At 40.8% G+C, this 15,829-nt stretch overlaps 1 protein-coding gene across 17 annotated transcripts in view; it reads right to left on the reverse strand.

Annotated features, from left to right (window-relative positions):
- The window catches only part of fhod3b (formin homology 2 domain containing 3b), a 612,757-nt gene that overhangs the window by 543,268 nt on the left and 53,660 nt on the right, over positions 1-15,829 (reverse strand). For all 17 annotated transcript variants that reach the window (XM_072560542.1, XM_072560537.1, XM_072560540.1 and 14 more), the window contains exon 3: positions 230-294. In XM_072560542.1, coding sequence (XP_072416643.1) covers positions 230-294 — 65 coding nt within the window. The remainder of the gene's footprint in view (positions 1-229; positions 295-15,829) is intronic.

Below are 15,829 nucleotides of genomic sequence, written 5' to 3' on the forward strand. Positions count from 1 at the left end.
CTCTATACTTTCAGTATTTTTTAATCACAATCAAGTCCTGTGCACATGCAGCCGAGGAGTCACTAACACTCAGCTTGATCTAAACTCTTTAAATATGGTTATATATTCAAAATCAGTACAAGGCCAAGATATCTCAGGTATAACCAACCAAACACAACAAGTTTCATTTTCACTGTTCTTCAGTTGAAGCCCACTCACCTCCTCATTACTAGGCAAGTATTTGACTTACCAATACAAGCATGGACTCTGACGGAGAGCTGCGTACGCAGGATCATGCTGTGCTTCTTTCCTCTCCTGAAAAAGGGAAAAGGGAGTGTACTTAGGTGACAGCAAATAATGTTATATACATAAAGCTAAAGGCAGCATTCTATTTCATAAGGAAATGCTGTTAAGCTGATATTTGCTATCTCGACTCATTGTTCGGTAGTAGGTTAGCAATCTTATGCAACTCGAGAGGACAGAATAAGGAAGGTATTCAGTCCACAAAACAACTCAGTTGGAGTCCAACACCAATTCAGCTGCATGCAAAATTTCTCAGTGCAATCCCAGTCTTTCAAAAAGAATGCATTCCAGAAGCACACCCATTTAATTCTGCTATATTATATTCCAAAGACTGAGAAAATGTGGGGACTGCAGATGCTGGAGATCAGAGTCGAAAAGTGTGATTCTGGAAAAGCACAGCAGGTCAGGCAGTATCGGAGGAGAGTCGATGTTTCGGGCAAAAGCCCTTCATCAGGTTTGGGCTTATGCTGGAAACGTCGACTCTCCTGCTCCTCAGATGCTGTCTGACCCTGCTGTGCTTTTCCAGCATCACACTTTTTGACTATATTATATTTCAGTCAGTCACTGTCCTCAGTCTGCCATTCGTGTAGGAGTTTTTACTCAAACCATTTGACCACTTTTACCTGTGCTACCACCCCTCAATCTCACATATCCAGCAGGTTTATGTGGGGACATGGATGTGCACAGTGATGGGGACATACATACATCGACAACATCAGCACCAGCACTCCTAGTCTCCCACAACTGTATACCCTGCTAAAATGGCTATTTGTGTTGGATATAAGTGAAAGCAGGTGCTCTGCAGAGCTTCAATATTTCAGGTGAGGAAGGAGTGGGGAATTGCACCTTTAATTGGTTTGCAAATGGAAGAATGCTCACATCGATAATGAAAGCAATAACTTTGAAAACTAAGGTTGGTCATTTGTTTGGAAGCTGAACCACATGAAAGAAATAATATTTCAAAACCAATTGCTAAATTTATCAATATTAATCCATAAGCAATTGCGAATCAAAGATATATAGCAAGAAATTGGCAAAGGTATCATTGTCAGATGAATGGATTAGCAAGTTGCTTGGAGCTAGCTATTCGATGAAAAGCTACATCTATCCTTCAGAATTAAAATGGGCATGTAAAATACCTGGTGTTATCAGCTTATCTCAGAACCTTTCCATTAGGTTCCTACCTTGCCATAAACCTAGCTACCCAGTTCTCAAATTCTGCTTGTGAGGGAACAATGGTAGCATACAGACACCAATACAAAGCCTATAATTAAGCTACTAACCATGTTCTGTCGAGCTTCAAGTTATTTACTTGACGCAGGATTATATATCTTGCATGATTACAAGAGGGAGGCAAGAATATTTACACTTTGTTAACAACCATATTTTGCTATGGCAACTTTTTTACAAGACGACAGTTGAACAAGAACACTATAGTCTTATACAGACAGCTCTAAGAGACTTCAAGTGCTTTTAGTGTAGATACACCAGGCACATCCAAACATTCCAACACCAAAGTGAGAAACTAAAAATCATACCTGTTTGGTCAACTTCTAAATCACTGACAAATTTCATGTCAGTGCACCAAACCACCTCATTTCTGCCCCCATCTTCAGAAAACACAAACTCAAAAACCACTAACTTAAAAGGCATGTTCTGCTGTTAAAAGTTCCTCTCCATTTCCTTTTAAAATGAAACGGATAAACCCAATGGGTCTTGGTATGATCCCAAAAGATTCATCATGTCCTTGCAAGGTAAGATGCTTGATGATATTCACGGTCACAGACATCTACAAGTTTTACCTTACCAATAGCGGTCACAAGTGGTATATTGGGTATACATGTTTTTCAAAGCACAGCAGTTCAGGCAGCATCCTGAACTGCTGTGCTCTTCCAGCACCACTAATCCAGTATTTGGTTTTCAGCATCTGCAGTCATTGTTTTTACCATGTTTTTCAAAGCACCAAACTTATAGGGTGTCATTCTTTCAATGACCTTAAACATACAGATCATATTTCCTTTATCCCTCCAGATTTATCTTTATAACTCAAATCATGTCAGGCCAGGAATTTGTTTGAATCTTGCACCGGACCAGATTTCTTTCTGAAAGACTTGGAGGCAATTAAAAATAAGGGGGAATGTTGTTAGCATCTCCTAACCCTACACAATGCTAATGCCAGTTTCTCCACTGCTTCACAATCCTCAGAGGAATCATGAATCATTCTCTGCTTTTAGGGATCCTGCACACAAGGTCAAAGTCATACACCTGCACCCACCACAATGATCCCAAGTCAACTTATGACCTCTACTAACCCCAATGGGCACTCTTACATGCAGCGATCTCAGCAGCCCCACTGAGGCATTATACTTCCATACCTATTGTAAATTCCCTATGTATAGATTCAATAAACTTGGAAATAACAATGAGCAGAAAGTGATGACTGCAGATGCTGGAGATCAGAGTTGATTGTGGGGTGTTGGAAAAGTCCTGATGAAAGGACTAGTGTCTAAAATGTCAATTCTCCTGCTCCTTGGATGCTGCCTGGCCTGCTGTGCTTTTCTAGCACTACGCCCTCAACTTGGAAACAATAATGCTATTTGTTGAACTGCTCAAGTACACATTCAATTTTTTAAAAAATCCATTAACCTTACGAAAAGCATTAATCAACCAATAATTTGAAGTATCTCGAACAGAAGCTCTCTTCACTTGACTCCACTTTCTTATGCAAATAAACATTGTGCCATCGACAAAATAGCTCATCAATCTTCTCTGCACCGGTGTCAAAATCAAGGCTCTCATGGGAGAGATCTGTAATTAACGATACTATGAAAAATTATGAATGGATATTTTAGCTGTCCCACACTAAGGCATTTAAATAGTCATACGGATGAGAATAGTTTGAGTTAGATGGGCTTCAGATTGGTTCCACAGGTTGGCAGGACAGAGGGCTGAAGGGCCTGTATTGTTCGATGTTCTATCATTATAATAGAGCTGAGAGAGAGAGAGAGAGAGAGAGAGAGAGAGAGAGAGAGAGAGAGAGAGAGAGAGAGAGAGAGAGAGAGAGAGAGAGAGAGAGAATGAGTGAATATATTTAGAAGTGCTATGGAGTTGACATGGAATAATGGCTAATGAGCAGGAGGTAAAGATTGCCTAAAATATAAACAAGACCCAAGTAATGAAGATGAGCCTTCACCATGGTCCCCTCGTCATAGGCTCATCCAAGATTAAGGTGCATGGGATCCATAGGGATTTGGCAATGTGAATTCAAAATTGGTTTGCCCATAGAAGACAGAGGGTCATGGTGGAAGGGTGCTTTTCAGGTTGGAGGTCCATGACTGTTGGTGTTCTGCAGGGACCCATACTAGGACCTCTGCTATAGGAAATTTATATAAAGGAGCTAGGTGAAAATGTAAAAGTGTGGATTAATAAGCTTGCAGACAATAAAGATGGATGGAGTTGTGGAGTGTAGAAAGTCAAAGGACACAGTGGGATATAAGTTAATTGCAGATATGGACAGAGAAGTGGCAGATGGAACTTAAATCGGGCTATGTGTGAGGTGCTGCACTTCGGGAGATCACATGTTTTGGAACAGCATACAACAGCAGGACTCTGAATGGCATTGACGTACAGAAAGATTTTGGTTCAATTCCATAGCTCCCTGAAAGTGGCCATGCAAGTAGACAGGGTGGTAACAGCATCATATGGTATGCTTGCCTTTATTGTTCAGGAAATAGAGTACATGAGTCAGGATGTCATGTTGCAGCGTCGTAAGACTTTGACCCAGCATCAACCAATGGAAATTTTAACTGTGTAGGTTCCAATGCCTCCAGGCTTATGGAACAGTGTACTGTGGCTTAAATCAAGCATGATCTAACTGAATAATTAACAAATTTCTGGGCTGAATAGTCTAGCTCCATTATATTTTCCAGTCTCCCCACATAACTAAAGCCATTCATTGCTAGTACATCTCTATACCTTCAATGTCTCAACAGCTGACCTTAAATTAGCAATGACTCTGAATAAAAGTACCTGAAAGATCCACATGTTAATGTTTTTCAGCTACTGTGAGTAAAGTATACATTGAATGTTACAAATTCCTTTCATATGCTCAGCATACTCATTTACTGCCACATACTCAGAAGTGCAAGGAAGAAATAATGTTTAGCCAATTCATAGTTTTCAATACTGGTCGTCCAGAACAAACCAGTGAACCTTGCTTCCTGACCAGACACGAAAGATCATTTAGTTAAAAATCAGATAGCCATTGTTATAGAGTCAGAGATGTACAGCATGGAAACTGACCCTTCGGTCCAACCTGTCCATGCCAACCAGATATCCCAACCCAATCTAGTCCCACCTGCCAGCACCCGGCCCATATCCCTCCAAACCCTTCCTATTCATATACCCATCCAGATGCCTCTTAAAATGTTGCCATTGTACTAGCCTCCACCACTTCCTTTGGCAGCTCATTCCATACACGTACCACCCTCTATGTGAAAAAGATTCCCCCATAGGTCTCTTTTATATCTTTCCCCTCTCACCCTAAACCTATGCCCTCGAGTCCTGGACTCCCTGACTCCAGGGATAAAAAAAAAGACTATTTATCTTATCCATGCCCCTCAAATTTTGTAAACCTCTATAAAAAGGTCACCCCTCAGCCTCCGACACTCCAGGGAAATTGGCTCCAACTTGCTCAGCCACTCCCTATAGCTCAAATCCTCCAACCCTGGCAACATCCTTGTAAATCTTTTCTGAACCCTTCCAAGTTTCACAACATCTTTCCGATAGGAAGGAAACCAGAATTGCACACAATATTCTAACAGTGGCCTAACCAATGTCCGATACAGCCACAACATGACCTCCCAACTCCTGTACTCAATACTCTGACCAATAAAGGAAAGCATACCAAACGCCTTCTTCACTATCCTAACTACCTGCGACTTTCAAGGAGCTATGAACCTGCGCTCCAAGGTCTCTTTGTTCAGCAACACTCCCTAGGACCTTACCATTAAGGTGTATAAGTCCTGCTAAGATTTGCTTTCCCAAAATGCAGCACCTCACATTTATCTGAATTAAACTCCATCTGCAAGACAGACAGACACTTATCAGATTGAGTGGACCGGTTGGAGAGACAGATAGTAGCGATGAGGAATTAGGAAGGGTGGGGGGGGAAACGTCTCAGATACAGTCACATACATGGGTTAACTCCAGGAAGGGGGAAGAGGGGTAGGCACCTAGGGCAGGAGTCTTTTGTGGATCTACCCATTTCAAACAGGTATACTGTTTTGGAAAAATGTAGGGGGTGATGGATTCTCAGTGGAACATAGCACAAACAGCCAAGTTTCTGGATTGAGACTGGCTCTAATGCAACGAGGGGTACGTCAGCTTCCAAGAGATCAATTGTTAGGGGATTCTGTAGTCTGAGGTACAGACAGACGTTTCTGTGGTCAGCGGGGAAAAAGCAGAATGGTGTGTTGTTTCCCTGGCGCCAGGATCAAGGATGTCTCAGAGAGGGTGCAGAATGTCTCACGGGGGAGAGGGGCCAGCAGGAGATCATTGTCCACATTGGAACCAATGATATAGGAAGGGAAAAGGTTGAGATTCTTAAGGGCGATTAGAGAGAGTTTGGCAGAAATTTAAAAAAGGAGCTCCTCAAGGGTAGTAATATCTATATTACTCCCAGTGCCAAGAGCTAGTGAGGGCAGGAATAAGAGGATAGAACAGATGAATGCATGGCTGAGGAGTTGGTGTATGGGAGAAGGATTCACATTTTTGTATCATTGGAATCTCTTTTGGGGGAAAAAGTGACCTATACAAGGAGGACGGATTGCACCTAAATTGGAAGGGGACTAATATACTGGCAGGGAAATTTGCTAGAACTGCTTGGAAGGATTTAAACTAGTAAGGTTGGGGGTGGGTGGGGGAGGTTAGGTGGGACCCAGGGAGATAGTGAGGAAAGAGAGATCATTGTTGTAACTCTACTTTTAATAGCAAGTTTTACTAAAAGATCAAAAATACTGTCTCTCCATTTTTTTCCTCAATTCAGGGTAATTACTCAAAAAGGAGCTATGATATTGTTAAAGTGCTTTCTAAATGCTTTTTATACTTTGCAGACAATGACAAATATTGACATGCAATAGGATCACTTTTTTTAAAAAAGTGACTCATAGCCTCAGCTATCCAAAAAAGGAAAACATCACTGTTACAGCAGAAAACATCTTCAATAAATCAGTCTGATTTCCCATAATATTACACAGTTCAGTTCAGGTGAGCTCTCAAGTTGAAGTGCAATTAAAGATAGGTAAGAGTGAACTGATTGAGGGGGTTCAGAATAGTAAAGATAATTGGAGTAAAGAAACCGTTTCCTGTGGGAGAAGGATGTAGAAGCAAAACAAAAAAATATATAAAATTCATTCATTCAAGTTGGACCATCAGAACACATTTCCTCCACAAGGATAATGGAAACATGTTTTGGAAGAAGAGTTCCATTGGGATAAATCAGAAAACTGGAATTTTTAATAGTCAAGTCTTTGTCAGGTAAAGGTATCAAGGGAAAGAGTAAAGCACAACTCTATGATGATCAAATTGAATGGTGAACAGGCTCAATGAACTGAATGGTCTGAACTTTTAAGGAGTAAGCAGCTGTTTACAAAAATCACACATTCTGCCTTCATGTTTATATCTTCATGAATTAGAGGGCAGCACGATGGCTCAGTGGTTAGCACTGCTGCCTCACCCGCATTCAAGTCCCAGCTCGGGCACCTGTCTGTGTGGAGTTCGCACATTCTCCCAGTGTCTGCGTGGGTTTCCTCCCACAATCCAAAGATGTGCAGGCCAGGTGAATTGGCTGTGCTAAATTGCCCAGTGTTAGGTGCGCGAGTCAGGGGTAAATATAGGGTTGGGAAATGGGTCTGGGTGGGTTACTCTTCGAAGGGTCGGTGTGGACTGGTTGGTCTGAAGGGCCTGTCTCCATACTGCAGCTAATCTCATTAATTTATTTATTACAGGCAGAAGAGAAGTTGTGGAGATTATGTTGTGATATTTACACAGGGTGATTCCATATTAAATTTGGACATAGGAATCAGATTTTTAAAAACGTTGACAGGAAATGGGCTAGAGATTTGAAATGTTGATAGCTACACAAAAAATTCTATCCCTGCATATATTAAATGACAAAATAAATTGGCAACTCTAGCTATCAAACTTAAATACTAATTCCATTTTACCACTCCTGGATGAATGAAGGATTTGTGGTGGTTTAAAATACAGGACTGTATAAACAGAATCTATTCACACTAAGAGCATGAACATCCCTCCCTGTTTCAAGATGCCTTCTCTACATTAGATTATATGTTATGTAACATACTGGGAGATAGTGGTGTCATGGATTAGCAATCCAAAACAGGACATGAGTTTGTATTCAATCCAGACAGATATTGAAATCCAATAAACAAAAAACTGGAATTAAAAGCGAGCCTTTAAAGGGTAACCATAGTCACTTCTCACAAAATCCCATCCTGTTCACTAATTGCCTCAAGAAAAGAATTGACTGGAAGAGCTCAGCAGGTCTGACAGCATCAGAGAAGAAAAATCGGAGTTAAAGTCTCGGGTCCAGTGACTCTTCTGCAGAACTTCCTTACCACCTTATTTGGTCTAACCAGTGATTCCAGACCCAGAGCAATGTGGTCAACTCAACTGATGGCTGGGCAATTAGGAATGGGCAATAAATAGCTGTAAATGTCTCTTACAACTATGAATGAACTAAAAGGACGAGGGTGTTTATGGAGACAGGTATTTGGAAGTTTATGAAGTAAATGCATTCTAACATAACATGCATGCCAGGATAGAACCCAGACTATGTTACTATTAAATGAAAGACTAGTTAGAATCAATTGACTGCACAGCAAAGACCTTTTATACCAGTGATACATTGATAACGTCTTGCTGCCTTCAAAGTGGTGCTGAGATCTGTTCAACATTAACAGTCTCCATTCCTCATCCCCAGTTACTATTAATCTAAAAAGATGATATTTATTCATACATTTGGGATAATCTCCCACAAATGAATAAAACAACTCAATTCAGGATTTGTCCATTACGACCTCTAGGAAAAAGCATAATTAACCATAAAAGATTATGCAAATTAGCATGTGCAGGCTACGTAGGTGTTCAATGCAAGGCAGAACGGGCTTCAAGATCACAGCTCATCTGGTAACTCCAAATTGCCATCTACCTCCCATAACCTTTCACATACTTCTGCCTGAAAAATATCTGAAGGCTGTGCTCCCATTACTTCAGGCACGCAACCCTATCTGCACTCACTCACCATTGGAGGGGGAGGGGGAGGGGGAGGTAGAAAGAGGGAGATGAGGAGAGAGGGGGAGAAATCACTTCTCTATTCTTCCTGTTTTGGTCAATTTTACATTTTTCGCCACTTTATTCTCCAAGGCAGGTGGATATCCAGTATTGGAATAAAAGAGATAGTCTTCAACCAGGTGCCAATAACACCGACATTTGAAAGCAATATACAAGAAATTGACTTAGCTTTGAGGGAAAATGGGGAGGCATAACAGACTGACATCCCCAGTTTTGATACTGGATCATTCAACAATTTAACACAGTTAGTGTATTGGCTTTGAAAGCAGCCAGCACTGTGCATGATAAGAAAATTTAAGTGCAGGATTAAAGTGCAAACACAGGCAAAGAATTGCCCTTGAACAAAAAAAAGGGAAAAAAAAAGTTTCCTCGCTTGCCAAAGCCCTGTATGGTGGTCTTCACCATGGCAATGACCCTTGCTCCTCCTCTCAACATCTCAGGAATGAACTCTATTACATCCCACATGTTAATGGGCAATTAAAGTGCTTAACTAAATCAGTTCCTGGATGTACCAACAGACAGCAGCTTACCACTGGCATGAAAACAAAAGTAAACAAAAAAAAGGAGTGTTCATTTCCTTAGACACCTTCCACTCTGCAGGAAAATAGATCCCCATTTCTGTTGGAGAAGAACAAGAACTTGCTTTTCCAGTGAACCAACTGGAAGTTTGGCATACATTACTGCGACGGTAAAGTGGAGGTCAGTGCAGGGTTAAATCACATGCCTTCATCTTGTTTGAATCATTTACTCACGAGTTGAATTTAGTGAGCTCATCCTTTACTGTGGTGGACTTGCAAAAGAAATAAAAGGAGTATGAGACAGAGAGCGAGCAAGAGAGCATGAATAACAGGAACCCTCAAGGCTCAGATGGCTTTGTCTCACCAAACTTTCTCCCACTGATTGGAAAAAGATGGGGAGTCCCTAGAAGGAATAGACAGCCACCAATTTGCTAAGTACAGAAAGAAACCAGTGAAAATCCTGGAGGGATGCAACAGGCAGTAAGAGACAGTACTGCAAAGAAAAGTTTCATAAACAGTAAATTATGACAAGTCAGTAGTTACAGTTTAAATTCTTATTATACAATTCGGTACAAAATTATAGAAATGCAGTGTTAAAACTACTGGTAAATTAAGGGAACACTACAACACAGTAAAGAGTCTAACAAGCTATCTGTATTCAAATGTAAAGCAGCATTCGTAAATAAGTTTAAGAACTGACTAAAAGAATTATTGAAAGTGGTATTTTAGGTGGCACAGTGGCTCAGTCAGGTGGCACAGTGGTTAGCACTATTGCCTCACAGCACCAGGGACCCAGGTTCGATTCCAACTGTTTGTGTGGAGTTTGCACATTCTCCCGGTGTCTGTGTGGGTTTCCTCCCAGTCCAAAGATGTGCAGGTTAGGGGAATTGGCCATGCTAAATTGCCCATAGGTGTTAGGTGCATTAGTCAGGGTTAAATATAGGGTAAGGGAATGGGTCTGGGTGGGTTACTTTTCAGAGGGTCGGTATGAACTTGTTGGGCCAAATGGCTTGTTTCCACACTGCAGGGAACCTAATCTAAATTAAGATTTTAAGATTAATTAGCAGAGTGAAATAGAAATTGAACACAATGTCTTTCCCAGCAGGTTCGGATCAGATAAGGACCAGAGAACACAAATGATTGAACTTGATGGTATTGTAAGATATGACATTGTCTCAAAATTGAAAAACACTACAATGGAAGCTAGGTGAAAAAAGAGAGCAAATGCTAAAATAGTTGTGTATGCCTGTATTCCCTCAATTTGAAAGCAAAACATCACAAAAAAGCAATATTTAAAATGCTTCATCATCCAGGAAAACAAAGAAAGAGTTTTCATTAAGCACCTCCACAGATGTCAGAAAGACTGGGAGATGCCCAATGCTACACAAGGGCAACGGAATCTCTTTACATTTTCCAGGCAAGTCAAGACTTTTCCATCTCACTCCTGACTTGTTCCCTGTAGATGGTGGGCAGCTCTGGGGAGTTAGGAGGGCTGTTATCCATTGCAGAATTCCTAGCTGAGTTAAACTCTTGTTGCACACAGACTGCTTCAGCATTGGAGAAGTCACAAATGGTCCTGAACATTCCATTTCTTACTTTATGATGAAAGCAATATCATTGATGAAGCAGCTGAACTTGGTTTGGCCTGGGACACTGGGCCAAGGAACAGAGATAACTGGCATTCAACAACCACAACAACCTTCCTTGTGCTGGGCGAGACTAAACAGGTTACTCCATTTCCCATAGATTTGAGTTTTGCTAGGATCCCTTGAATATTATACTCTGAACTACTGCCTTGATGATGTCAAGGATAGTCACTCTCACCTTTAGAATTTAACTTTTTTTTTCCCCCTGCGGAAGCTGTGGAAGTCTAAACTCATGACAAATCAAGGAGGCTCAGATTCTCAAAGTGGGAATTGAGGATTTGACTTTGCTGTCTGGGAGACAAGAGAGAGGATTCTCTCTGCTGTTGGAGAATTGTAATGCGATGTCACAGGGATTAAGGAGATTGTTGCACAAAGAGTTTTGTTTATCCTAGTTAAAGGTCATTTCTTTTGCACAGTTTCAGTATCATTGTTTTAAACTGAATCTACAACATTGGGCAGCACAGTGGCTCAGTGGTTAGCACTGCTGCCTCACAGTACCAGGAACCCGGGTTCAATTTCAGCCTCGGGCAACTGCATGTGGAGCTTGCACATTCCTCTGGTTGCTCCGGTTTCCTCCCACAATCTAAAGACGTGGGATTGGGTGAGTTCCCATACATCGCCCATATAGTGTCCAGAATGTGTGGGTTAGGTGCATTAGTCAGAGGTAAATGTAGAGTAATAGATTAGGGGAACGGGTCTGGGAGGGTTACTCTTCGAAGCTTCTGTACCGACTTGTTGGGCCTTATGGCCTGCTTCCATACTGTAGGGATTCTGGGATTTGTGTGCTTGTTTCTCAGATAGGACTCCCTCAGAAGAACTGAAAAAAAAAATACAAAGTACAATCTATCAAGTCAGATTTCATTTTAGGATTAGATTTGCTCAGTGGTTACATCTGCTGAGATCATAGTCTGCTTTCCCTAGGAGCAAGTCAGGGCTGGAGATCGGAGTAGAGTGTGTGGTGCTGGAAAAGCACAGCAAGTCAGGCAGCAGAGGAGCAGGAGAGTCTATGTTTCAGGCATAAGCCCTTCATCAGAACTACTTTCCCCGGTTCACTTTCTGTACAGAGCCAGGGAGAAGAAATTAGTGGTTGGATGGCTATACACTATAAATACACAATATGTGAAATCTGGACATTGTATTTTAGAAGCTAAGATTGCATTGGGTGAAGGAACACTGCTCTCTTTGAAAGCTGCTTTGCTCAAATAAAAAACCTTCATTGTAATTAGTTACATGGCAAAACTGTGGACACCTAAAGCTGAACCCAGGGTGCATTCTCCTACTATTTCATAGATGGACGGCATTATCTCAGTAGTTGTAGTCTGCAAGGGGCAGTGAAATGAAGCCATCAAAAATCAACACAAGGGCAACAGCACTATGACATTTCTGCAGCTTTAAATCAAATCATTCAGCCAACTGCTCATTAAATTGGGATTTTAAAAGCAAACAGTTCCCATTTACGAAGCCGCTTCACGTATCGCATTGTCCATTTAAATGGAATCTCACCATATCCTGAAATCGTGGAAGACAGACAGGTGGCTACAATGGGGACAGGATGGCCTCAGGCTAACCATGCACTTCATTCACCCTACCTGCGCAAATGGTGTCAAGAGGTCAGCGTGCCTGTTCTCAGTTGGAATGTCAGACACAAAAAAGGGAATTGTCCAGTTTTGTCAGCTATTCGGTTTCCTCCTTCCCACAGCATGTGCAATTTCTACAGTGCTGCTCTCAAAACTGATTTCCCACACGACAGTACATCAGACTAAAAAGAACTTCAGATTTTGATTTATCACCACATTGCTAAACTTAGATTATTAGTTCCCTCAGTTTAGCATAGGGATGACGGTGAAGATACTCAAAAATAAGAACTTCTATACAGTGACAGATAGAATCACGAGACACTAAAAGATGTAGGCCATAGGACACCATTAGGATCTCTTTCATCAAAAGCTAAAATTATTAAAAAGTTAACAACAGCTTAGAAAGAACAGTCCCAAAAGTATCACTATTTAAACCAACATAAATAAAAACATGGGATTAACAGGCTACTGGCATGCGGTAGTGTATTTTCTTGGGCTGTTCAAGCACACATTTTTAAAATTATTTTGGCAAAGACTCCAACTGAAGATTTTCTTTTACCTCATCTGTTTGCATGGAAACAGAATCAGATAGCTCATCATAACTAAAGGACCGTTACAAAGTACTTTGAGCTTATCACGATTCCTGGAGAGAGAGAGAGGGAGAGAGGGAGAGAGAGATCAGGACCCAGACAATTCTCATTCTTTGAATTTTTCTACCCTCAACCTTGCTCAAAAAAAAAATGCCCTTCATGTCAAATACCTGCTCTCACCTTAAAATGCTCCCAGGCCTAATATACTGGTTCTGAAGTAATCACTTATGGCTCTCTTTACCACAGCCTATTACTGTCCGTCAACAATCAAACACTTACAGCCATTATTCTGCCAAACAGGCTCACATCAAAAGAGCAGATGATGACGTTACTTGGTCTCAATACCTATAAACATCGAACTTTCATTCCATTACTCTATAAGCTCAGACAATTAATCAGTCTGCTTTCTCCCCCTCAGGCAAAAAAATGTTCACAAATTGAGTACAAGTGCCCATGCTAAAAAAAAAGCATTCAGGGAATTCGAAGAGTAGATTCCAAGGGACGGGCAGACACACGCACACGCAGTTTATCTCGTGGATGGTTTTTTTATGAACAATGTTACAGACAATGCAGTGAACGCCTCCTCACACTCCAACTGGTTTACTCAAGACATCATCTTTTTAAAAAAACAACAAAATCTCAAGTTATCGAGAAGGTGACTTAGATGTAGTTCTGAGATTCACATATTAATGAACCAAAACCTGCAACCTGTTCTTAAAAAAAATTAAAGACTTAACAATCCAGATTTATTCAATGCATCATTTCAGTTGCATGACACTAATCTTTTGCCATAAATTCTGTATCTTAAGGGCTTATTCTCTATAACCACCTGATGAAGCTAGTGCTTCCAAATAAACCTGTTGGACCATAACCTGGTGCTGTGATTTTTAACCTTACTCAAGGCATCAAACCAGAAAGTCCAAAATTCACTAAAGCTGCACTTTTCCTTGCTAAATTTTTGATGCAGAGTTTGTGTACCAGTTGGATTTTGTACAAAACTGAAGAGGGGCTATTTTACAGGATAAAATGATGGCATACACAAAAAAAAATTAAAAACAGAAATTCACTGGTTTATTACCAATAAGAAGCAAACAAAAATGAAAAACGTTCGCATCAGCTGAGAATAGTTCAGACAAATTCAGAACTTGCAGTGATATTGTTATCAATACATGATAACCAACCATGTTGATTAATCATTATAGTACACTGGCTAGTTGGAAATGACTTTTGCACATAATTTTATTAGATTAGATTTCCTACAGCGTGGAAACAGACCGTTCGGCCCAACCAGTCCACACCGACCCTCTGAAGAGTAACCCACCCTGACCCACCTCCCTCTGAAAAATGCACCTAACACTATGGGCAATTTAGCATGGCCATAGTGTTAGGTGCATTTTTCAGAGGGAGGTGGGTCAGGGTGGGTTACTCTTCAGAGGGTCGGTGTGGACTGGTTGGGCCGAAGGGTCTGTTTCCACGCTGTAGGAAATCTAATCTAATAAAATTATGTGCAAAAGTCATTTCCAACTAGCCAGTGTACTATAATGATTAATCAACATGGTTGGTTATCATGTATTGATAACAATATCACTACGGTAGTACTCAAGCTAGAATCTAAATGTTCTGGACATGTAGGGGTTAAATTCCCACCAGAACAATGGTCAAGATTTGAATCCAGTAAGAATGTGGAATGAAAAGAGGGCATGATAGTGACCAGAATCACTAATTGTCAATAAAACTCAGCTGGTTTACATTAATACCCTTTAGTAAGGAAATCTGCCATCCTTACCATGTTTGGCCTACATGTGACTCCAGACCCATATAATGTATTTGGCTCTTAATTGCCTTCTGGGGAATTAGAACAGACAATAAGTTCTGACCTAACCTGCAATGCCCTCACCCATTGAAAGAATTTTTGAAAATTAAAAAAAAAAGGTCCCAGTCATATCCAACCCAAACACAAAACAGATTACTCTATCCATGTGAGGAAAAAAAACAAATTCCATACATCGGCCATTCAGCCCCTTGTGTATTTGTCACCCACACAATCAGCATTCTGATCCTACATGCCAGTTCACTTTCTTGGACACATTTGACAGGTTTGATTGCAACCAGTAACTCCAGCAAAGCAGTCAGTGAACTCAGAACAAATGCTCAGCACCAGATCTCTCCTTCCTTATTGTAGGTCATCACTAGATATTCTGCTCATCTTTTCTGGTCCTTCATATTTTTTGCGACGAGAGATTAAAAAAAACCCTGTAATTTAAAATCAGATCAGGGTGTAGTGAAGTCTTGAAGGTACAGCTCTGAAAGAGTTAATGTTCAGGTTCATTAGCTCCACCCAATGCGATGTCATCTCATTCTTTGGGTGGAAACAAGAAATTCTACACAAGCAGAATACTGGGAGATGTATTCTGTACAGCTGTCCATAGTAATTTGTACCTGACAAGCAATACATATGGTACTTATTGCTATTATGCAATAAACCAGAAACAAGTTCACCATCCATTTAAAGGAGATCAGCCACTCGTGAGTCATTTTTCAAATCAGATAAGACTTGAATAATCAAGAAAAAAAAAGTTGATAGCAGGAAACCACCTCAATACAATCCTGGCCCTGTGCCACATACTGGCAGAGATGATAGGCATCATTAGGCAGGAGTCAAGGGTCACGCAGGGAACCCACTTTCTCCTCAAAATGAGAAAAAAATTTCTAAAGTAGAGGAAAGTCTCTTTTGGAGGAGAGAATTTACCTCTGAGACAGTTAAGCAATTGTTATAATAATACAGGATTTAGAACAAAGCTAAGATCTGCACTCCATTTGACAACCCTTCATCAAGGAGC

This window comes from Chiloscyllium punctatum, chromosome 41 (assembly GCF_047496795.1).
Source record: "Chiloscyllium punctatum isolate Juve2018m chromosome 41, sChiPun1.3, whole genome shotgun sequence".
NCBI classification, from domain to species: Eukaryota; Metazoa; Chordata; class Chondrichthyes; order Orectolobiformes; family Hemiscylliidae; genus Chiloscyllium; species Chiloscyllium punctatum.